General features: G+C 27.2%; 3 protein-coding genes across 4 annotated transcripts; 2 read left to right on the top strand and 1 right to left on the bottom strand.

The window, feature by feature from the left end:
• Positions 1-1,288: 1,288 nt before the first annotated feature.
• On the top strand, positions 1,289-2,746 carry LOC124810364 (uncharacterized). The gene has a single exon (XM_065787571.1). It carries the CDS (start codon positions 1,310-1,312, stop codon positions 2,657-2,659), a length of 1,350 nt encoding a protein of 449 aa, XP_065643643.1. The 5' UTR covers positions 1,289-1,309; the 3' UTR covers positions 2,660-2,746.
• Positions 2,747-3,816: 1,070 nt separating this feature from the next.
• On the top strand, positions 3,817-10,747 carry LOC105847310 (uncharacterized). The gene is made up of 2 exons (XM_065787572.1): positions 3,817-4,161; positions 9,269-10,747. Exon 2 carries the CDS (start codon positions 9,297-9,299, stop codon positions 10,314-10,316), a length of 1,020 nt encoding a protein of 339 aa, XP_065643644.1. The 5' UTR covers positions 3,817-4,161; positions 9,269-9,296; the 3' UTR covers positions 10,317-10,747.
• Positions 10,748-15,687: 4,940 nt separating this feature from the next.
• LOC100200428 (uncharacterized) lies at positions 15,688-22,290 on the bottom strand. Of its 2 annotated transcripts, none has more exons than XM_065787573.1 (2): positions 22,051-22,290; positions 15,688-17,396 (listed from the first exon to the last, which is right to left on the bottom strand). In XM_065787573.1, the coding sequence occupies exons 1-2, from the start codon at positions 22,117-22,119 to the stop codon at positions 15,705-15,707; spliced, it is 1,761 nt and encodes a 586-aa protein (XP_065643645.1). In that variant the 5' UTR covers positions 22,120-22,290; the 3' UTR covers positions 15,688-15,704. The 2 variants fall into 2 exon arrangements, with proteins under 2 accessions (XP_065643645.1, XP_065643646.1); XM_065787574.1 differs by lacking the exon at positions 22,051-22,290 and adding an exon at positions 20,695-20,808.
• Between the last annotated feature and the right edge of the window lie 2,879 nt (positions 22,291-25,169).

Consider the following 25,169-nt stretch of genomic DNA (forward strand, 5'->3'; position numbering starts at 1 on the left):
AATAAAGAAATTGGAGAAATATAAAAAAGAGGTAGAAATATTTTTAAACTAACCGCAGTTCACTAGTGCTTTTTAAAGTCACTTATTCTTTTTCAATATAGTTTAACAATATAAAAATGTTCGAATGGTAATGTTCGAATACTCAGGTAACACATGAATGACTTATTACTTTCCTCTTTAAAAAGAACAAACAAACTTGTTTTTAATAATTTTTACATAATTTATTTATTTAACATACAATAACATAAACAAACATATAATGATAATAATATAAAAATGCTCTAAAAATTTTTTTTTAATAGTTTAATGAGTCAAAACTACGTATTGTTATGATAATATAAAATTTTGAAAAAATAAAATAAATCAGGGCTGACAAAACGGGGGGCCAAGGGGCACGTAGCCCCTCCCCTACCCCTCACCCCCACACACTTTTTTTCTGAAGGACCTTTTTTTTTTGAGAAAGTTCTAGATATAGACAACTTTTTTTAGAAATTGACGATTTTCCCTCTCCACTTCGAAACCCGTATCGTCGGCCATTAATATTTTAAGATTTACTGTAATTAAACATTCAAAGTTTTGTTTATTCAATTATTCAAACGTATTTTTTTTTTTACCAGAACTGATAGTCTCTTTTGATAATAAAGTACAACTGTCTATTGTTAAATAGAAATATCTACAACTTCCTTTAGCATATTCTCAACAAATACTTTCATTATTTCATTTGAACTATTTAATTTACCATAAAACTGGTGCTATGGTGTTATTAGGTCTTCTTAAGGTTTTTTTGATAAAACAATATAAAATCTTTAGTATAAATGTTTCAATATGAAAACTTTTTTGGAGATTTAGAGTAAGTCTTAGATTTTTTTAAGGAAATCAAAAAAGTAACTAATTACAAACTCTAAATTTTTTTAAATAAAGTCTCTTTTTTTTTTTTTTGTGAAAACTGTTGACAATATGACGTAAATGTTCAAAGAAATTATAATTTTTTCTTAAATAACATGATGAAATTTATAATGTTATATTATCATTGATAATATTGATAATGACTCTACGTTTAAAAATAAATCAACAAACAAAGTTGAAACATGAAATAAAAAAACGAAAAAAGTTTTGCATATTAAATAAATTAATCTAATATACTTAGTTCTATTTAATGTAAATAATCAAGATAAATTTTTATGTTAAAAATATCAAATGCATATAAAATAGAAAATGATCATAGTTATCAAAACACTAATTGAATAAAAATTATTTCTAACGTTATTTTTTGATAAATAATATTTTTTTCTTTGCAGATAAATAAAAAATGGCTAAAAGAAAAATAGCGCTTGGTGGCTCACTTTTTTGGGATATAGTTGACGAGGATGGTCGTGAAATTATAATAGAATGGTCTGAAAAACGAAAAGCTAAGATTATAAACAAACCTTTTTACTATCGCGACTTTTTATTATACACCTTCACTTTAAACACAATTAAAAGTTTTTTTCAAAATTTTAACTTTATGGTGTTTGTTCAAATGTCCATTGCTGCGGTTGCAGTGTTTGTATCAAAATACTTTGATTTAGAAATTGATGTAAATGTTAATTTGTTTGTCTCTCCTATAGTTTTTCCATTGGCATTTTCTATAAACACGGATTTTCTTAGACGTGAAAAAGTATTAGAAGACTTAGCAAACTTCAAAGCCGCAGGAATGTCTTGGTATTTTTGTATGCGTGATTGGAGAGTTGAGTCACAATTGGACACATTTTGGATAAAAGCAGTTCACAAAAAGCTAAAAAGTATGTTGTTTTATATGAGAGAATACCTATTAACAGAAAAATCTAGTCGTCGGCAGGTTATTTTGAAAGCTATGTATGAGGACTTTAGTGATGCTAATCAACTTATCGACTGCGTGCGAACAAGTAAGTTGCCATTAAACTCAGCACTTGTAACAAGAGCTTTGATTCTTTTAAATACGATGTGTTTGGCATTTGAACGTTTAAGAGTGATACGTGAATATCGTTCTCCACGATCTATTCGCGCTTTTAACAAGGTTCTTATTTTTTTTCTTCCAATAATTCTTTCGCCTTATTGTGTATATGTTGGAAAAAAAAAAAGTAACGAATGGTCTCCATATTATATATGCGTGTTAGTAGCTTTTGTCTTTTCTGCCCTTCAGGGTGTTCAAGACAAACTCGATAACCCATTTGACGGAATGAGTGAAGATGATATAAACCTTTCTTCAATTGACGATTGGACATGTCAGTCTTTAGAAGCTACGGCTAATCGATCATTTACCATTGGAAGATTCAAAGTTGAACCACAAAGAACTATTGAAGGAACAAAAGGCTCATATATGTCATCTACAAAGTTACCAACAGCAAACGATCAAAATCAAGGTTATGAAAAGCTATCTAAAAGTGTCTCGTTTAAACGTTCAAGTATAAAGCGTAGAAGTACTTTAAAGAAAATTTCAAATCAAGTCTCTCTACATTTTCAAGAAACAAGCACCGAACCGTTTCACCCTGAATTGCATCCTTATGCAGATGTTTTAGATAAAATACAAGGCGATACCACAATTTTGAGAGGAGGAGTTATCAAACCTTTAAGACAATCGACTGAGTTTTTAAACGAATTTAAATACGAATCTAATGAGTCAATAACAACAAAACTTTGATCCTTAAACGGACATTAAAATATAAAATGTATTTATAAAAAAAAGGTATACGTTAAAATTACGTTTCAAATACATTGCTGAAAATCATATATGAAAGCATTACTTAATAAAAGTTTACAAAAACAGCAGGAAGAAAATCAAAAGTTTATTTGGCTATCAAAATATTTGTTTAATTTTGCTAAAATCGTAATATATTTAATAGTAAACATAAATATATTCATTATTTAAAGTTATACTTTATGCATACATTTTTGAATATTATATATAAACATCTATTTATATATAGACGGCCATATGTACAGTGCCGACGACACGGGTTTTAAAGTGGAGGGGCACAATCGTCAACTTCTAAAAAAAGTCTTATACATCTTGTAATTTCTTAAGTAAAAAAAAAAAAGGTTCTTTAGAAAATAAGTGGCGGGCCTAGTACCCCTGCCCCCTCCCCACTTTTGTGTTGTCGTCTCTACTGTGTGTGTGTGTGTGTGTGTGTGTGTGTGTGTGTGTGTGTGTGTGTGTGTGTGTGTGTATGTGTATGTGTGTGTGTGTGTGTGTGTGTGTGTGTTTGTGTGTGTGGGTGTGTGTGTGTGTGTGTAAATATATATATATATATATATATATATATATATATATATATATATATATATATATATATATATATATATATATGTATATATAAATGTACATAAATATATATATATATGTACATAAATTTTATGACTAACAAATAAATAAAGTAGTATAAAATATAATTGCAACAGTTTTTCTCACATTATCAATTTAAAAAAAAATAATTACTGTTTATAACTAATTATTAGAATACGAGAACACTTTTAAGCCTGGCTTCGTGTTTTAGTTGCAACTACATATAAGTCGCTACTAAATATAAATAAGCCATATATTTTTAAGATTATTTGTTTCTGTCTAATGTCTAGTTTCACATTTTGTAACAAATTTATTTATAGAGATTTTTATACATAAAACATTTCTAGTCAGTTATTTTATCTCCTGTATTATCACACACACAAAAAACTGTTTAGGACAATCAATTTTGATCTGAAAATATTAGCTATATAAATGGATTTCCTTACCTTCTTCTCAATATAACTTTTTAAATCGTTTTAACAATTTTATTACATCAAGTTTTTACCATTGATGACAAAATAATAATAGAAAATAATACAAACAGTATACAACAACGGCCAAACTACTCTGAAAATACCCTAAAAGACATATTTTAGTTAAATCTTGAAGCGTATATTCTCGCTATAAGACATGTAATATGTGTTTAAAGTAAACTCAAGGTTTACTATTTAATTAGGACAAACTTATCTAAATTAAAACATAAAATGTAAAACTATTTTTTTTTTTTTTTGTTTACTAGAAATAATAGCCCTAATTATGGAAACCAAAAAAAACAACCCTTAATGGTGTCTACACCATTGCAAAACACAACCGAAAGATTACTTTGTTGGTCATTTTCCTGCTTGCTGCTAATTTTCAAGGTAAACTATTGTATATTTTTTAAATATTTAAGTTAATAATTATTGTGAATCATTTGATTGCGTTTTATGACGTAATTAAATAATAATCGAATTGAAGAGCTAATGTCCAGCTTGTGCAAATTAGTGCTAATTGTAACATATTCAAATGTTATATTACCTTCTCATTAGGTCATATCACATCATATATTCATATTACGTCTTATTCATGGCCAACGACTCGGGTTTCGAATAGAATTTTCTCATAAAAAAGGTCCTTTAGAAAAAAAGTGGAGGGCACGTATCCTCCTGGCTCCCCGGTGTCGTCGGCCCTTTTATTCCATTTATTATAAGAGGACCCATGTCATAAATACTAACCAAATAACAGAATAACGTTTAACTTGTTTTGCATGTCAAAACATGTCAAACACAGATTTTTGATTTCTTTGATTTGAATCGTATTAATTATTTCGTTTTTATTTTGACGGTAGAAAGACAAATTTATGCTTAAAGTAAATTTATTATAATTCATGTTTTACACTACGAAAACGATAAATAGTATTTATAAAAATGAATATTTATAGATTTAGAAGTCGAATATATTAGGGTGGTAGACCACTAATAAAAAAATATCCTTCAAAAGTTACATTTTAGAAATTATTTTTATATAAGTTGATTAAAATTTTCATTTTAATGACAATTTTATTTTTTTTTTTTTGATTATTAAAAATGGCTTAGGAAATTTGGTCCCGAAAACCCCAAAATAGGGTTATTTTGTTGCGGTGAATATCTCAAAAACTATGTATGATATCAACTTAAAATTTTTCAGACTTGCTTTCAATATAATGAAAAAGATCCTGTACCAAAACAAAAGAAAAACATTAAACTGTTTTTTTTTAAATAAAAAAAAACACTTCGAAAACAAAAAAAGGGCATTTTTGACCATATTTGAACTTTAATATCTTTTTATCGAGTTATCATAATGCAATAAAAGTGGTAGGGGACATCCATAATAACTAAAGGAACAACTCCTGAAAATTTTATGAAAATCAGTTTAGAGAATCAAGAGATAATTACCGCAAAGTCGTGAATTTTAAAGAACTGAGAAAAACACATTTAAAAAAAAACACATGAAAAAAAAAGTTTTTCTTTTGGTTTGCGATTTAGTTTCAATTTTAACTCTTATCAACTTAATTAAATATTTGTTTATAGTAAATAAATAGAAAGTGACAATTGACAGGATGACAATATCTTCATTTTTTTTTTTTGCAGAGCTACATTTGAATTGTAATTCTTCTAAATTAGATAGATTTTTTTCAGCTACAACGTTTGATGATTTATGTTGGTTTCCTCTGAAGAGTCTGCATTTTTTGCTATACCTTATTTTATTTCTTTTATCTTTATTTTCCATTATTTCAGTTATTATTTAACCAAAGTATAGAAGACAGAAAATTAGCCGAAGAATGTTGTGGTTGTTGTAAAGTAATTAGACATTTACTGAAGAAATCCGTTAAAAACCATGTAACACACTGCACCAAAAAGCATTTAATGATAAACAAAAAGTAGTTTTAGAGTAGCAGTCACCACAAATGAAGTTTTTTTGTCTTAATTTTAAGGTATTTTGTTGGATAAATTCCTTTTTTGCTACATAGCAACGGAATAAACAATCCGTTACTACTGACAAATTTATGAAAATGCCTAAACCGCATTATTAAAAACTGATTTTTAATAGGGTTAGCTTTATTTTTATATAAAACTAATATGAAATTCGTAATCTACGATAATTATATTACATAAAAACTTTAAAATTGAAAAAATGATTTTTTCGAATTTTAATAGTGGTCTACCACCTTAAAGTCAACAATAAACTTTTGTATTAAAATTTAATTACTATCTTGATGTTGCATTCATATTTTGATTTATTACACGCAAAAGAAATGCGTTGTTGATTTAACTACACGCGTGACATAAGATTTTCCAACAAACGCATTAAAAGGCGTTAATTAAATTTAAACTACATTTTAACATCTTTTATTTTTAGAATAGAAGAGCGTTTCCAAAACGCGCCTTCTTATGGACTTTAGTTTTTATATTCTCTTTAAAAGCAAAAAACTTTTAAAATGTTTATTCAACATTCCTGCAATAAATTAACATTTTTATCCGCATCACATCCTGACAGATTTTATTTCTTTTGTTTTCCAGTAGGTCAATAGTTCTATTCTTTTCTAAGCAATGTTGTTGGTTTACTATGCTCCGCCCTTTGTCATTATAAACAAATTTATCTTTGAGATTCGTTTTTTTAGCTCAATTATTTACCTTTAACAGAACATGTTTAAAAGAGTCGATGTCAGTACTTTTTTGCCAGAGCGAGGCATGGCTTATAAGAATGGAGACAGTAGGTGTGTTACGACTTCGGAAGATGACAATGTTGCAGATTTATAATTCTCAAACACTTTTTGTCATACTTAATAGTCCTAGTCCCTTCTATTGCCATAGGTTTAATAGTCCAAGACACCTTAGCTTCAGGTTTGTTATTTCTAGGCGTCATGGGCGTCGTTTTATCTTAGGCACCGTGACTGCAAAGAGTTCTAAAACTGAATTAGTGAGATTACATAAAACCGTAGCTTATGAATATATCACAAATGTAAGGTATACCTCGAGCCATCTCTGGGTCTTATGGGATGTATGTAGTAATGCTCCATCTTGCTGGAACACCAAGTTTTTGTCTCCATGATTCTCCAAGATTCAAATGTGCTCATTGGTATTGATTTTCTGACCAGATTTAACGAAAACCGGAAACATTTGTGATCATCAGAAGAAACAATACAATCGACTTAACTGAAGCTAGAAGTTTGGTCTTGAATGTATACCTTACATATTCTGGTCTTGGAATTGACTTGGAATGGTTGATAACTAATAAAGCAATTGGTTTTGCTGTTTAACACAGAATTAACAGTAAACAATTTCTTAAGAGAAGATGGTCGTTGGTCTCTTCTCTAGGAGGCTCAGAAATTTCTTTAATCACAGTGCAGACAGTATTTCGAGACTTGTTTTGCATTTTGGAAATGTCTTTGGGCGTGGTGCCATTCATGACCAGGACCGCAACAGGTTTATTTTTACTACTCATTTCCAATTTTTTTTTTTTCGAGATTTTAGGCATCAACAGTTACAAATTATGTGCATAAAAATACTAACAGAACATATATTTTGAAGTAACCAAACTTATTACGAGATTTGTGGTAAATAGTTACGCGTTTTATTGCCGGTGGTTGATTTGCAATTACCGATGATTTTAAAAACTTCAATTCCATGATCTTTTAAAAAGGAGGTGTCTTTTTTAAACAGTTTATTGGCTTGAATGTTTGTCTGAAAGTAGTATTTTTGTTTCGTTGCTGGCAAAGCAACGTTGACAAAATGCTGAAGCCACATTAAAAAACGTCCCAAATAGTTTAACCCTTTTTGATAGCAAAGTCTAATGTTTAAAAGTAGTCCTTTTAATAACTAAGTATTTCTTATAACGGTATGTTGAGTTGATTATTGCTGGTGGTATATAACTTGCATTAACCAAATGCATTGACTACATTTATAGATGTCGCCGTTTTTTCTTCGCTCTTCGCTTGTTAATCTTGCCGGCTTGCTTTATGCCCACTTCTTTGTTAAAATACTAAGTTGACAGATGTCAATCCACTTTCATCGATTCGTTTCATTCACATCGTCATTCGTAAACTATCTAAGTTTACATCTTAGACAGTATTGTAAGAACAAGAGTTTTATTTTCGCCAACTGCGAGGCCAGTTTTAGAACGTTGCTTTGTGTGATTTTTTTGATTGTGTGTTGTGCCACTACAATCAAGGAAGCTACTATAATTGGGGTTACAACCCTCTTACAATTCTATAACTCCAAAAAATGAAACTTGACGAATTAATTTGAGCGTGGTACTACCAAGGACGTAGTGGGGATTGAAATTATAACTTCTTGGTTATGAGGCAAGCGCTCTACCACTACACCATTACCACATTTTACATCCAAGTTATCTAAAACTTTCTTTTATTTGTCTTTCAAGTGTTCAACATGGTATGGTATGTTGTACTTTCTAAAAACACTGTAATATAATTGACAATCAAGCTAATCCTCCAATGCACATTTTGCGCATTTTTTAACATAATTAGATTCCATCTGTAAATCATTAGGTTAACAATTTATTTTTACATAACTTATAAAATCAGTCTATTTTTGTCGATTGGTTAAACAGTCTTGCCCCTATGCACATTCACGAAAATTTATTATTGACCCAGACATGGTTATCGATGAGTTTTTCTTAGGCAGACGTAAATTGGATTTTGTGTTATAATAAATTGTCTTGTGTTTTCAAGCCTGCAGTCAACTGGAGTTTATATGCTTTTTAATGAACTAACTGTAGTAAACTGGTGTTAATAAACTTGTAGCCTATAGTCTACAGGTGTTAATAAACTTTTAAACAGGTTTTAAACAAGTTTTATTAATTTATAATCAACTGGTATTAATAAACCTGTTTTATAACTTATATGCCTGTCTCACATAATATAACCCTGGTCTCACAGTTTTCATATGATCAAAGCAAATGGATGTTGCAAGTCGTTCTGCTTGACAAGGCATACCCCATAGTTCCATATATAATCTCATGCTATAAGATATTTTTATAAAGACATATTGTTTTATAGGAAATATTGCCACGAAAATGATAATCTTTACCAACATTTACAAAAATTTCTCTGAGGGCAAATCTTCAAGCATTACTCTCCACCACTTAATTTTGAATCCACCCCTGACTGTAATTTTAGTAAATAGTGGAATCAATGTTGCTAATAGCCCAATTTATTTGAAATATGTAATTTACATGGGTAATGTAACTTACATAGATGTTTTTATCTTCAGAGCAGTTTGGATGTATCTCTATCTTTTGGGACAACTGTTTATTTTTCGTTTGAATTAAATTATATTATATGATGTTAGAATAACTATATTATATTACATTGATTTTACATTATTTTAGTGTTTTTACTAATAAAAATTTAGTAATTTACTATAAAAATACATTTGTATTTGTAAACACTGTTTACAATAATATAGATTTCTGATAAATTCATTTTAGGAAAACAGTCAAGGAAAAGTTAACAAATATGATTAAATTGAACCCAATGCAACAAAAAAGAGCTAATATTAAAGGTAAAAAAAAGACTCAAGGAACCACACCTTTAAAAGATATAGTAATTGAAAAAGGACGAGAACCAATTCACATATGGTCACACAAAAGAAAAACAAAGTTACTAAATAAAGGAAGTTACCGGTACTTTTTTTATACGATTACTTTAAATACGTTGAAAAGTTTTTTTCAAAGCTTCAATATTATGGTGGTGGTTCAGATGGCGTTAGCCGCAGGAGCGGTTTACTTATCAACGCACTTCAAACTAAGTTTTGATTTTAATGTCAATTTGTTTGTTTCTCCAATTGTATTTCCGCTAGCTTTCTCTATTAATGCTGATTTCCAGAGAAGAGAAAAGGTTTTGGATGATCTAGCAAACTTTAAAGCAGCCGTTATGACTTGGTTTTTTTGTATGCGCGACTGGAAGGAGGCGTCTAGTCTAGACAAAGTATGGATGAAAGCCGTTCATCTGAAACTCAAGAGCATTCTTTTTCATACACGCGAATATCTCATTACAAAAAAACTATTACGGCGAAAAGTAATTCTTAAAGCAATTTACGAAGATTTTAGCGATATTAATCAGCTAGTTGAAATAGTTCGAAAAAGCGCTTTGCCTGCAAACACATCACTTGTAGCAAGAGTGCATTTGATATTCAACTCATTATTTCTTGCATTTGAGCGTCTTAGAGTTGTTCGTGAATATCGCTCACCACGTTCAATACGTTCTTTTAACAAAATTTTAATTTTTTTTTTCCCAACATTGATATCGCCATACTGCGTACTTTTAGGTAAAACATCAGTAAACAAGTGGTCTCCCTATTACATATCTGTACTAGTAGCGTTTGTCTTTTCAGCATTGCAAGGGGTTCAGGACAGACTTGATGATCCATTTGACGGAATGAGCGAAGATGACATAAATCTATCATCGATAGACGAATGGACGTTTAATTTTTTAGAAGCCACTAAAGATAGAATATTAACGATTGATAATTTTTAAAGAAATGGCTTAAAGCTAAAAACGATTTTTTAGCTTGAATTAATTTGGGTTTAAAAAGGAGAAAGGAAATTTATTAATCTGATCTGAGTTTCAACCGCACTTTAAAAAAGATTGCATCCAAAATGTACGTACAAGTAGATTTTTTGAAATTAGGAACAATAAAACATATTTTTGGATAACTTACTTCTTTATAACTATTATTCTTTATAACTATTATTATTCTTTATAACTATTATTATTCTTTATAACTATTAAGCATTAATTAAGAAAGAAGAAGTAGTTCAAATGAGTCATATGTAAATCAGAAAATGTTTACATATATTCTATTCACAAGAGAAGTAATAAAGGACAATATTATGGTTATATTTCAATCATAATTGAATGGTATATGATATTTATGGATGTATTTAGATAAAATATGTTTCTAAAAATAAGATGACTGTTGATTGGATAAAAGAATATCATTTTAGTCTTTTTATATATTTATGTATGTATGTATGCATGCATATGTGCAGCGGCTTTTTTTGTAAAGTTTTATCTTTTGGAGTTATAGGGATAACTTTTTATGTGTGTTTGTGCAGGGGAGGGGCGGTAGAGTTGAGGAGGGGTAATTACTACTAAAATAACAAAATGTCTTCTCGATGGCCATGATTTGTTCAGCTTTAAAAAGTGAACACAATAAAAATAAACATCTATATATATTTATTTATACTTATATGTTATATATATATATATATATATATATATATATATATATATATATATATATTTATATATATATATATATATATATATATATATATATATATATATATATATATATATATATATATATATATTATATATATGTATATATATGTATATATATGTATATATATATATATATTTTTATATATGTATATATATATATATATATATATATATATATATATATATATATATATATATATAATATATATATATATATATATATATATATATATATATATATATATATATATATATATATATATATATATATATATATATATATATATATATATATATATATATATAGGGGAGACCGAGGCAAGTTGGCTCGGTTTTTACTCTATGAGCTCTGTAGCCCTAACAGTACATTTTTTTGAAAATATTAAGGTGTAGTCTTAAAGAGTATGAATTAGGGTAACTTATAAAGTTTGAGTTCATTTACAAAATAAATTCTTGGAGCCTTTCCGGGCCCTCGAAAAAAAAAAAAATTTGCGCTAACTTACCCCACAACGGGGTAAGTTAGCGCAAACTATAAAAATGATTATTAATGCACTATTAAGTCCAAAATTAATAAAAAATTTTTTACGATTAATTTTTGCAGCAATTTTATCCCAGAAATTTAATATTACTTTTAGCTGATACAAAATATTAGTCCGTATAAAAGCCAAAACAGTAGCCCACTTTTTATCTGTGAAAAAAAAAACTAAAAAATTTTTTTTTTTAATTTTACAGTAAGAATAAACTTTTTCAATATTATTAAAAATTTTTAAAAATACATATATTTTTATAAGAATATATATTTTTTTCCATAGTAAATGCTATGAGCTAACTTACCGCGTGAAAATTTTACCAACTTACCCCGAAAGCTTTTATTTCAACAAACAGTCTATAGATCCTGAAAAACGGCAACTTTGAAAAAAAAGTCTGACTGGTTATAGTAAACCAATTGTGAACTTTTACAATAACTTTTTTTTTATACGACTTTCTTTGTAAAGTATTTTCTTTGTAAAGTAAAAAAGAAGTAATGTTCTAAAAGTTACGTTTTTGTCCAAAAAACGCATATCTCAATATCTCCCATGCGCAAGCGCGAATCCTGACAATACTACAGTGAACGATAAAATGGTCAATAAGGAAGTTTCTGCGTAATTTTTGTCACTTTCTGATGAAAGGCTCTGAAGATAAGCGCAGTTCGTCAACTTACCCCTGCGGCCAACTAGCCCCGGTCTCCCCTATATATTATATATATATATATATATATATATATATATATATATATATATATATATATATATATATATATATATATATATATATATTATATTATGGGTTTCTTAGAATATAAGAACAATTCTAAAAAACAAAAACTTTGCCAATGCGGTTTGTTTTTGATTTGTTTAAAATATGTTTTAAATAAAAATTAAAAAAAAAAATTTTAAATCAACTAAAATAAATACTGAACTAATTTAAACGATTTCAATTTTCAAATTTTAGAAATATTTTAATTTTTATAAATGTTTTTAATAAAAACTTTAATTTTAATGCTGCAATTTCATTTTTAAGCTGCTGAAAAAAACTTAGAAATAGGCTGATAATAAAGAAATGTTAAGCGACGAAAAAAATTCATAGTACTATCATTTAAACTTTGTTGGAGCCTCGAATCGGTAAGAAGACAAATGGAAACTTATTCATTTTTGTGTTTTTCTAAAGATTTACAAAATTATCAAATAAAAAATAAAAACACACCCTTCTCATTAACAAACACCATGATTGAAATGGGCGAAAACTCGCTCTTCCCCATAAATTCTATTTGTAAATTTTTACGAAAAATTAAAACAAATATTAAAAGAAATTTGTTAAAAACACAAAATTAAATATTTTAACAAAATTTAACATAATTTTTGCAAAATTATTCAAACCTAATTTAAGTTTTTGGATAATACTGTCTCATAATATAGAACGGCATGTTGCAAATGAACTAAGAAACCATTGAATGTTTTAATTAAGAAAGTAAATATTTAGAAAGAGATATTTAGTTGTGAGGGTACAATTTGGTAAGCTATATTCTAAAAAGTACCCCTGGTTCTAGAAATTCCCAAAATTTTGAGAAGCTATATTAAAAGTATCCTCATAAACCTTTTTTTAACAAGAACTACTCGGTGTAGTTAAGGCAATTTTAAAATACTATAGTGCCTGTATGATATTTAGTTGACTACGACATTTTTCCGTTAAATGATCAGGTCTGGGAATTATGGAAAAACGAAAAAAATTAAAATGATAAATTTTGCAGTATCATAAAATATCAATGTTTATAGCGAAAAAACTCAGACCGAAGATTCTTTTTTTTAAATAAAAATCTTTTAAAAATCACAATCGCTTGTCCAAATTTTATAGCTAATAAACGTCAGAACTGATTAGAACTAAGCTCAAAAGTAAATTAAGGAACTTTTTCAAAAAATTTTAACTAAATTCATGTTAACGCCGATGAGCGGAATTGATCTAAAGACTATAAAATTCTTAGATTCACTATTTCGGGTAGTAAAAAGATTTTGAAAATTATATAAAAAAAAGAAAAGTTTTTTAAATATTAAAAAAACCTGAAGTAAAAAAAATTATACCATTTAAAGCTCTTGTTTGGACATAATACGCTGGTAAAACCATGCTAATTTCAAATAACAGAATTCGAATAATTTGTATATCTCCTTAACGACACCGAGAAATTGCTGAAAATTGTTGAAAAACATTTGTTGTTTTTTTGTTAATAATTTTTGAAAAACTTTGTTAATAATTGTTGTTATTTGTTAATTGTTGTGAAAAAATGTTGTTAATAATTGTTGAAAAACATTTGTTGTTTTTTTGTTAGTTTGTTAAGCAATATTTTTAAATTAAGTAAGTAAAACCATTATAATGTATAAATTTTATTATAATGTATAATTTAACATATATAATTTTTATTTACAAAAAATATGCCTTTAAGATGAATTTTTTTTAATTTTTTGTTTAAAACACATTTCGACTTTGGGATAACAATGACAGAAATTTTAAAATTTCTCCGATAAAATATCTTACGTGTTATGAGTCTGTCAACTTTTACTTGCTATATGTGATTATTGTCAGACGTTTTGAATGTATAAAACAGAAAATAAAACTGATTTTTTATTTCTTGGAAAGTATGTTTTTAGCACGTAAAACCGTAATTAAACAATTGACTATTTTTTAGTAGGTTTTATAATCACATACCACGTCTTGCAAGTTCTTTATCAATCAAGTTCATCATACGGATCCATTGATCGGGAAGCCAATTTATTTTTTCTATAGTGTTCAACAATTTGTGTTTTTAGATAGCAAGAAGTTTTGCTAACATAACGAAATTTACATCTTGCACAAACGAGTTTGCACACAACAAATGATTCTAAATCTTAAAAAAGAGAGCCTTTGAGAAAGTTTTTGTAAATTGATCACGAATCTAATGGTAATAAACTTGCAATAACTGTTAATAACTGCGTGCAATCTCGGCTTTGTTAGCTCAGTTATTTTCCCAAGAGGATTTCCCAATATGAACTTTAAAAATGAAGAGTGTTTCTGAGATGTTCACACGATAAAGAAACAGCACAATTATTTTTATGTATGTAAGAATTGTGGGGGTTTTGGGACAGTTTGTTCTGGGCGGCAGATATCCAAGGGGCGCCAAAAGAAGGTACATAAAAAAATCCTTTCTCTATAATATAGCGAAAATTTTAATAAATAAGGGAGCCAACCAGGTTTGCTGTACCAGGCGGCGTGACGGCTCTCGACAGCCCTGAGTCTAAGTACAAGTATGTGTTGCTTTCCGAGGAAAAAGTCGCAAAAATGCCGTTTACCTAACGTTCGTAAAACACTGGTTTTTCTAGATAATAAACTTTGATACTCTTCATTTTTTTAAAAAAACCTATGAAAAAATTGGCAAGTAAAGGTTGGAACCCCAAATGTTTTACTATAAAAATAATGGGTACTAATAGTAACCAATAGTAACCAGTTTGATACTTTTAATAATTTTGATACTATTAATCGCAAATTTAATTTTTAAAGTTAGAATATCTAGAAATGTATTAATGTTTTAATAAATGTATTAAAATTATCTAAATAATCAAAAGGAATTTATTTATTAAAAATAAATGAAAGTAAATATTATATGTGGAGTTTTTCAAGAATCCGTATTAGGGCCGCTTCTAGTTCTAATTTATATTAAAGATCTGTTTAAAACTTCCTTATGACACTATTTAGCAAGAAGACCATTGATCTAGTCAAAGTTTTCGAAAGATCAAACAAACTATCATTAAACATCTTTATGTTTAAAAAGAATGGTCAAACAAACTATCATTAAACATCTTTATGCTAAAAATACCTGCTTCATACCTGCCTTTGCATTTTTTTTTTAATGATATGCTAATTATAAGAGTTTTATTAAAAATATTTTTGGTGTTTAAATTGACGAAAATCTTACTTGGAAAAACCACATTCCAAATTTGTGCAGTAAAATTTCAAAAAGTATAGGTATTTTATACAAAATGAGAAATATTCTATATTCATATTAAAAAATACATTTATATTAAAATTTATTATATATATATATATATATATTACATTTTGATTTTTTAAAAACTATGTACTAACATCGTCGAAGACACTGTCCTCCATGTCAGAGTTTGACTTGCTATCTTTTAAGCTGTCAATCACAACAAAATTTTCACTATAAATACTGTTTTTATCATCTGGTTTTAAAAAACGGATTTTCTCATTTGAACTTTGCGATGATTTTTTTAATTTGAAATAGCGTTTTTTTCTCTTTGGTAGACTTAAATTTAGACGCAGAGAACTATTTGGCGACTCACTAGAATCAAAATAATGGCTCTTAAAGTTTTTTTCATCAACTTTTATACTATCCACAGGAACTAATTGCATTTGATCTGCCTGGGTCTCATTATCTTCTCCTATTGAATTTAAATTATGAGCTGTGTAATTATCTGCAGGCCTGGTGATTCCACCAGGGTATATTTTTGTGTTACCTTGTATTTTTTCTAAAATATTTGCATATGGATGAGACTCTAAGTTAATTGAATCCATTCCTACTTCATTTCTAGAAAACTGTTTTTGAAATGTGCTTCTTCGTGAACCTGATCGTATTAATAATGGATGTTCAAAGAAACTGTTTTTGTGTTTTTGTTCACCAGAAAATGAAGTATATCTTGTTGAAATTTTTCTGTTTATTGTTATGGATTTATCTACTTGATCAGCAGAAGCATTAAAAGAACTTCTTGAAATCCTTTTTGGAGTTGCATCGTCAATTTGGGTATGCACTCGAAATCTTCCAATCACAAAGCTTCTATTTGCAACAGCTTCTAAAGATTCAAAAGTCCAATCATCAATTGTTGATAAGTTAATGTCATCCTCGCTCATTCCGTCAAATGGATCATCAAGTTTGTCTTGAACCCCTTGAAGAGCAGAAAAGACAAATGCCACTAGTACAGAAACATAATAAGGTGACCACTCATTTTTTGACTTATTACCTTCAAAAACGAAGTACGGAGATAGGACAATAGGTAAAAAAAAAATGAGTACTTTGTTAAAAGAACGAATAGATCTCGGAGATCGGTACTCGCGAATCACTCGTAGGCGCTCGAATGCTAAACATAATGAACTAAGTAGAGTAAGAGATCTAGACACAAGTGCTCCATTGGTTGGTAACTGACTTTTTCGTAAACTTTCAATCAATTGGTTGGCGTCACTGAAATCTTCATACAATGCTTTCAATATGACTTTTCGACGAGAACTTTTATTCGTTAGAAGATATTCTCTCAAGTAAAAAAGCATACTTTTCATTTTTTGATGGACAGCATGCATCCAATTTATATCTAAAAACGCTGCTTCTCTCCAATCACGCATGCAAAAAAACCATGACAACCCTGCGGCTTTAAAATTTGCTAAGTCGTCTAAAACTTTTTCGCGTCGTTGAAAATCAGCATTAATTGCAAATGCTAAAGGAAAAACAATAGGAGATACAAATAATCCAACATTAACATTGAAAGTTAAATTAAAATACTTAGAAAAATAGATAGAAACAGCCGCCATTGCCATCTGGATTAGTACCATGAAATTAAAATTTTGAAAAAAACTTTTTATTGTTTCGGGAGTGAATGTATAAATAAGAAAATCACGGTAGTATAACATTTTTGTAGACGATTTAAGCCTTCTTTCTTGAGACCAATCGTATATTATTTCTCTTCCTTCTTCATCTTTAATGTCCCAAAAATGGCTACCAGCCAAATTCGCTCTTTTGTGTTGTTTTCTCATTTTCTTAAAAAACAAATAGAAATTTACCTATTATTTTGAAGAATTCAGATTTTCAGAATTAAACCTAAATGTTTAAGATGGTATCTCATCAAGTATATGTTTTCTTAATATAAAGTGTTATACTATATGGTAGTTTTATGTATAATCATATATAAAGCTACCATATAGTATAACACTTTATGTTCAGCACACATCTAGTTGATAAGATACCCAGAGGGAGTATACCCTTTTATATAAAAGGGTATACTCCCATTAAGTATATACTTTAAGACTCAAGCACACATCTTCTTGGTATGATACCCAAAGGGAGTATACCCTTTTATATAAAAGGGTATATTTCCTCTAGGTATCTCATCAAGTAGATGTGTGCTTAACATGTGAAGATATTTATAGTGATATACTTTATTTAACATATCACTTAAAGTTTAAGTGATGTGTTGATAAAGTATATCACTATAAATATCTTTAAATAGAAAAAAGTTAAAAATTATGTTTACTTATTACTGTATTTAATTTTTTAGTCTTGATTTTATTTTTTCATTATTTTTTTCAATAAATTTTTTTAGATAAGTTATCTTAACCGCAACTGTAAAAGTAAATTTTTCTACCTATATAGTTAATTGACCTTAGGGGTTGACTATAAATTACGTCAGAAAATTTTTGACCGTTTTTGACCCCTACTTTCTTTACAACATTGTAATTCTTTAGAAACAAATCTCGTACGAGTCGCTCTCCCTCCAGAGCGTGATGTAATTTATAAACTTCCTCTTAAGTATTTCTCAAAACCTTTTTCTTTGACTTGCTAATTCTTAATTACGCTGAAGCATTTAAGCTTCTCAACTTTTTGAATAAAAATATAAAAATAAATGCCAAATATTATACATCTGTTATAAATTTATACATTTATATCAAATTATTATAAATTTAATATAAACTATTACTATAAATTAATGTATATTGTTATATTATAAAGATATAATATTGAACCTTTGTGTGTCCTTATTATTGTCACCCTGCGTGGAAAATACCAGTCTCCCTACTCTAAACTTTATTAAATACCGCGTTACTCCTTTTTTGAGTTTCTAGTTTATTCAAATTTTGGAAGTTAAACGAACTAACCAGTGGACACAAGACGTGTTAAAAACGTATAAAATACATACTAATACGTGTTAAAACGCATTTTATACGTTTAAAACTTGTCTTGTGCCCACAGGGTAACTACCCGACGAGAAAATTTTAATAGAATAATGTAAATGCGAATGTTTGCTGGAAAACATATTAAATGCCGTACGCATACATGGCCGACATCTACGCTATCCCGTAAATCGTGTGACCTACGGCGCGCATCAAATTTTATTGTTGGATACTAGGATTAGTGGTGGCTAAAAAATACTCTATTTTTGAAATTGTTATTATTTTTTGTAAATGTTGTATATTATATATTACTTAGATAATATTAAATTATATTAGTAACCATAAGATACTTATAAAAAAACTGGAACTCTATGGAGTAAGAAATAAAAACTTAAACAGGTCACAATGTATTATTTATAAAAAAATGGAAAAAGAAAAACACATTACATGTGCTGTGCCCCAAGGTTCAATCTTAGGACCGTTATTATTTTTATTGTATATAAATGATTTGAACTTAAATATTTGTAATTAAATAAAATTGTAATTGTAATGAAATAAAATTGTAATTGTAATAAAAATTTGTACTCAAATATTTTAAATGTTATATTGTTTGCAGACGACTCCAATTTTTTTTATTCCAACAAAAACATAAAAGTTCTTTTTAATATATTTAATGAAGAACTATTAAAAATAAACGAGTAGTTTACAAGTAATAGGCTTTCGTTAAATGAAGAGAAAACTAAATTTATTTTGTTCTCCAAACCTAGTAAACGTGATGATGTTCCTCTAAAATTACCTAATCTTATAATCAATAAAACATTTATTAAAAGGGACCAATCGTTAATTTTTTAGGAGCAATACATGATGAAAATTTGTCATGGAAACCACATATAAAATACATAGAAAATAAAATCTCAAAAAATATTTCCATATTATATAAAACTTAACAATATCTTAACACTGTTTCCTTGAAAAAAAAATACTTTTTATTTATTCATAGTTTTATCTCTTACTGTAATATTGTATGGGGTAGTACTAATTGAAGTAAATTAAAAAAACCGTATAGTAAGCAAAAACACGCATGCAGGATTGTATTTGGTGCACACAGAACTTTTCATTGCGAACCTCTTTTAAGGAAGCTTGGTGCCCTAAGTATCTATAAACTTAATATACACCAAGTTCTACAATTCATGTTTAAAATAAAACATGGGCTTTCTCCTATTGTATTTCAGTCTTACTTTAGTGAAATCTCGCACAAGTATCCTACTAAACTTTCAATTAACAACTTTATTGTACCAAAAACTAATTTAAAACTAAGTTCTTACCAAATCCAATAATGTGGACCGTTTCTATGGAAACACTTTTCAAAATTTATCACAAAAAAAAGAATATTCAAAACATCTCTTTGGAACAATTCAGGAAAGAATCTCTTATTACAAAATGACATTTTGTTTAAAATATCTCTTTTAAAATAACTTCATAAATAATATAAATTATCTTAAAAAGTTATTGACACTACCTCTCTTTTGTTGCAGTTACATTTTTATTTAATTTTTTTTTTTTGTTAAACTTTTTTAAAATACTTTTATATTGTTTTTAATCTTTGATATATTGAGTTATATTTCAACACTAATATTTATGTTATATTAGTATTTATATTGTAACTAACATGTGTAAAATTCTTACTATGCTCTTAGCTATTTTCTTTTTTGTATACTGACGTTTTTTTTCAATGTAATTGGGGCTCGATGATAAGACAGTTTATGTCTTCTGCTTGCTCCAGCTCTCTTATTTATTAACACGATTTATTTCATTGTAAATTTTAATATACGGCAAATAATAATAGTAATAATAATAATAATAATAATAATAATAATAATAATAATAATAACAACAACATTGAAAAGATAGCCATACCCTCCTAAAAAAGTCTCCTAAAAAGTATTTTTATCTCATATTTTCTAAATATGCTATTTGAAAATATTTATTAAAATTGCTGTCAAACCAAGAACGGATTAAACACAGGTAGCAACAAAACTATCAATAAAACATGAACTGAATGAAACTGTTATTAACATTACGTTATATTTTATTTAACTTTTACATATATTTATACCAATAAGTTTACGTAACAAGCAATCATTAATACTTTTCAAAATACATTTACGAGAATTTGCTGCAACATGTCAAAATGTTTATTCTATTTACTTTAGTGTAGATGTTATTTCCACCGCTAATTTTGGCGAGTTTTTGAGCACTTTAATGCTTTAAATATACGGTGAGTCTATTTGCATGCACGTGCAAATAATCACATTGCACGTGAAAATATTACAAATGCAAGTATTTGCATACACGTACAAATAGACTTATTATAGTCTACTTATATGTTAGAAAAAAACTTATAGTTAAATTTTTTTATAATGAAAATTAACAAAAAATAATAATTTATAATTTAAGTTATTTTGAAAGCAATTTAATAAGGTAGTAATATGAGATTAAAATAACTTTAATATTATGAAATTTTTATTCTCAAAAAAAAAATAATAATAAAGTGCTAATAGATCAAATAAACTTTTTGAAATTCTTTTGAAGTGCCATAAAGACTGCAATAGACTGGGAATCTTTTATTTAAAAAACGTTTTATAACTAAAAGATTGCCTGCCAAAGCCAAAATCCTCGTTGATGTATTTACACTCAAATTTGCCAATCCTTAGATAGTCAGTGTAAATATATACACTACACTGTTATGCGCTATCCCTAATTAGTCAGTCGACGAATGAACACTCTGCTTCGTTAAATTATTTTTAAATTTAAAAATCAAATTAAAAAAATCTTAGTTTTTTCAGTTTTTATTAAATTTTTTCTCTTTTTTTATTAAAGGTGAGAATAAATTTAAATTAAATATAGTCTATTCCCACATGAAAAACGTACAAATATAGATGTTCCGCTGAATATAAATTAATAAACGAAGTTCAAGTGATTTTTAATTATGAGGATTCATTTTGCCGGGAATGTGTTTAACACGCTTTTATTACAGCTAGCTTACAATATTTTAAAATAAATCAAATGCAAAAGAAATAAGAAAATTAATAAACTTAAAAAACAGCAACACTAACAACATTTATATATATATATATATATATATATATATATATATATATATATATATATATATATATATATATATATATATATATATATATATATATATATATAAATAAATAAATATATATATATATATATATATATAAACTCACACCCACCCACACCCACACACACACACACACACCCACACACACACACACACACACACACACACACACACACACACACACACACACACACACACACACACACACACACAAAGACAAGCAAAATCTAATACTTCCAGTAATGTCTTCGACGCCAGTAATTTATTTTTTATACAATTAATAACGTTGGAAATCCTTTTTAAAAACTGTAATAAAAATAAGCTCAAAAAAATTTACCACATAAGTATTTATTTAAAGTTAAAACGTTTTACCTCGCTCCACCACGCACTTAATTTCATAGCTGGATGATTTTCAATTGTCATACTGAAAATTCTTTTCATCCATTTGCTTCAAAATAGAAAAATAAATCATGCTGAATAAATAACTGATAACATTTATTGAAGATTGGCTCGAAAATTAAACGGCTTTTGTTGTTTGGTATTTCATGTTACTAAATTAGAGTTTAGATACAAAAGCTCGTAAAGTAGTACTTTGATATAAAGTTACTATAGTAACATTATCACTTAAATAACAGCGCAACTTTTTTTAATAATAAATTACGGAAGTATAAATATTACAACCGATGCAATAAATATGTAATGTGCAAAACAATAAAGCACATTTTCAACTCAACCTAATTGGTTGTTTTGTTTAAATATATTGTATTTAGTACTTAAGAATTTTTGTTAATAAACGCGCTATTTTTACCATAGATCATTCCGTAGATAAACTTTTTTAAAGTTGATTTTAAAGACGAGCGTTAAAAGTTCATATTAATGATGAACGTTGAACAAGTAAAATTATTACCAACAACAAACAACGTTTTTGTCTAAGCATTGCGCAGAATGTTTTCTTTTTTTATTATTATTATTATTAATTTTTTGTTCTTTCTTTAAATTTTTTACAATATTAGTCGTTTTACAATTATAATAATTTCAATAATATAATAGAATGATTACAAGATCACAATAAGTTTGTAAGAGGAAGAACGTGAGATCTCGTAGAAGACCTTAAGGTCTTGTCGTAAAGAACCGCTTCGTTTTTCAACTACATCGTTACATTTATTGTTAAATATATTCTCGTCGAAAGTAAAAATAAATAAACGTAAAATATATATATAACATTCATATATGTAAATACTAAGAATTGAATTTTAAAAATTTTACTTTTAAAAATTAAAAATATAAGAATATATTCGATATCGATAGGAAAAATTATATGTTTAATTTTTTTTTGAATGTGATGTAATTTCACTCTTGAGTAAAATCAAAATATTTCAAAACTATTTTGTTCCATTAAAAAGCTCCTCGATAAGAGATACAAGATCTACCAAAATTTGTATGCAAAAAAGGTTGTTGGATAAAGTTTTCATTTCGAAGATAGTGTTTGTTTTTGTTTTTTTATGTGAGTTGAAATTATAAAAAGGATAAGATTTTTTTATTGTATAAAAAATTAAACAGACACGAGCTCAAAGAAATTAAAGATGTAAATATAAAGTTTTAATAAAATATTGTAATTTTATTAAAAACTCTAATAAACGCAAAAGTACGACGCTGATAAATAAATCTAATAAAGACAAAAAAAAATTTAACCAGACACTAAAGCACTGTAACTTTAGGCATGCCTTCAGACAGCTACTTTATGCACAAATATTTCCCAAGTTTTTTAAAATTTTTTTCTTATTTAAAAATTAAATAAACTTAACAACTTAACCAAACATTTTAATTTTTTTTTGCGTTCGTGCGTTTTTTCTAATATATAACTTTTGGTTCACAATCAGTTGCCGTTTTTAAATTTTTGACTTTTATGAATATTGGAAAGTAGTTGCTTAAATCTCAACTATCCCGGTTTCAAATGTTGTTTCCAGGTAGTTATTTGTAATAATTTAACAATGTATTTTCCAGGTAATTGTTAATGAGAATATTGCTTTTGCCGAGTTTTTCGTTCGGATCGATTTATTAATAGCTGACATGTCGTTAAGGTATTTCTTTACTAATAAATAAGTGAAAAAGGTAATTATAAAAACGTTTTTGATTTTAGTGAAATATTGACAGAATTTTTACGAGGAATCCAAAATTTTATAATATTTAAAAATTAGATTTTTTTTATTTTTATCTTTATTTGAATTTTTTGAAAAATTAAAAGTTAAAATATTTTGCATTTTTTGAAAAATTAAAAATAGTTTTTTTTATTTTTATCTTTACTTGCATTTAAAAGTTAAAATATTTATTTTTTGCAAAAAGTAAATAATTTAATTTTTCAAAAAATGCAAATAAAGATAAAAATAAAAAAAACTAATTTTTAAAAATTAGAAAACTTTTTTTTTTTATAGTTAGATATACTATATGTTATTTATTAACTGAACTACTAAACTTTGTATTAACCCCCATGTCTTTTATTGTAATAATATTTATTATTTTTAGTATAATAGCATCAACTAGTTAATTAATAAAAAAGGAGCAAACTGTCCTACGTTGGAGTAAACTGTCCTACTTTTTTGCGGATTATTTACTTCGGACCACTCGAGCGGATTATTTACTTCGGACCACTGTTTTAGCGTTTGTTTAAACGATGGTTTGAGAACTCGGGCATTATTCTGCGGCAAAAAGAAAACTTTAACACTTTATATACTAAGTATAATATTATTATAATTAACATAGTAATATTATGCGTCATGTAACTCATACAAATAAACCTGAAGCTTGATAGTAAAACAGTAAAAAATAAAAACATAATTTTTATTTTTTACTGTTTTTAACTTGAACCTTAAACGAAATATAATAAATTATATTTCGTTTAAGGTTCAAGTTAAAAACAGTAAAAAATAAAAATTATGTTTTTTATGTTATCTTATTTGAAATTTATTCTAGATTCAGAATCAGAGCCGTTACCACAAATTTGATATTAGGGGGCCCTAGGGCTCTTTAAAAGAAGGAAGGGGATAAAAAATTTGTTAAAATTATTTTATGTATATGTTTTTCCCTTAAAATTATAATTTAAAAATTTTTTGGAGGGACCAAGGCTCCCCCGGTGGTTACGGCTCTGAGAATATATATACATTTATATTATGTAATTATTCGTAAAAAAAATCAATTATTCTTATATAATTGAATGTAAATGTTCAATATTATAAGAATAATTGATTTTTTTTAAAGTGAAGTTTTTTCAGCTCCTATAGCAACGCCCATAGCAACGGCAATTTCCTGACTTTTAGTAAACTAAATTTTTTAATTTAGTACCTAATTGTTTTTGCAACCTTTACTTCAATTTATTTAGTACCTAATTAACTTTTGTCACATATATTACTAATATATACTTTTTAAATGTGTTTTAAAAAGAATCCTTTTTTTTGACCTAGTACAAAACATAAAATTAAAAACTTGAAATTTTC

The sequence above is a fragment of the Hydra vulgaris genome, chromosome 01 (assembly GCF_038396675.1).
Source record: "Hydra vulgaris chromosome 01, alternate assembly HydraT2T_AEP".
NCBI lineage: Eukaryota > Metazoa > Cnidaria > Hydrozoa > Anthoathecata > Hydridae > Hydra > Hydra vulgaris.

Coding starts and splice junctions, on each gene's coding strand:
- LOC124810364 (XM_065787571.1), top strand. CDS start 1,310: ATGGCTAAAAGAAAAATAGCGCTTGGTGGCTCACTTTTTTGGGATATA.
- LOC105847310 (XM_065787572.1), top strand. CDS start 9,297: ATGATTAAATTGAACCCAATGCAACAAAAAAGAGCTAATATTAAAGGT.
- LOC100200428 (XM_065787573.1), bottom strand. CDS start 22,119: ATGAAAAGAATTTTCAGTATGACAATTGAAAATCATCCAGCTATGAAA. Junction 17,397..22,050: donor TAAGTGCGTGGTGGAGCGAG/GTAAAACGTTTT, acceptor TTGTTTTTTAAG/AAAATGAGAAAACAACACAA.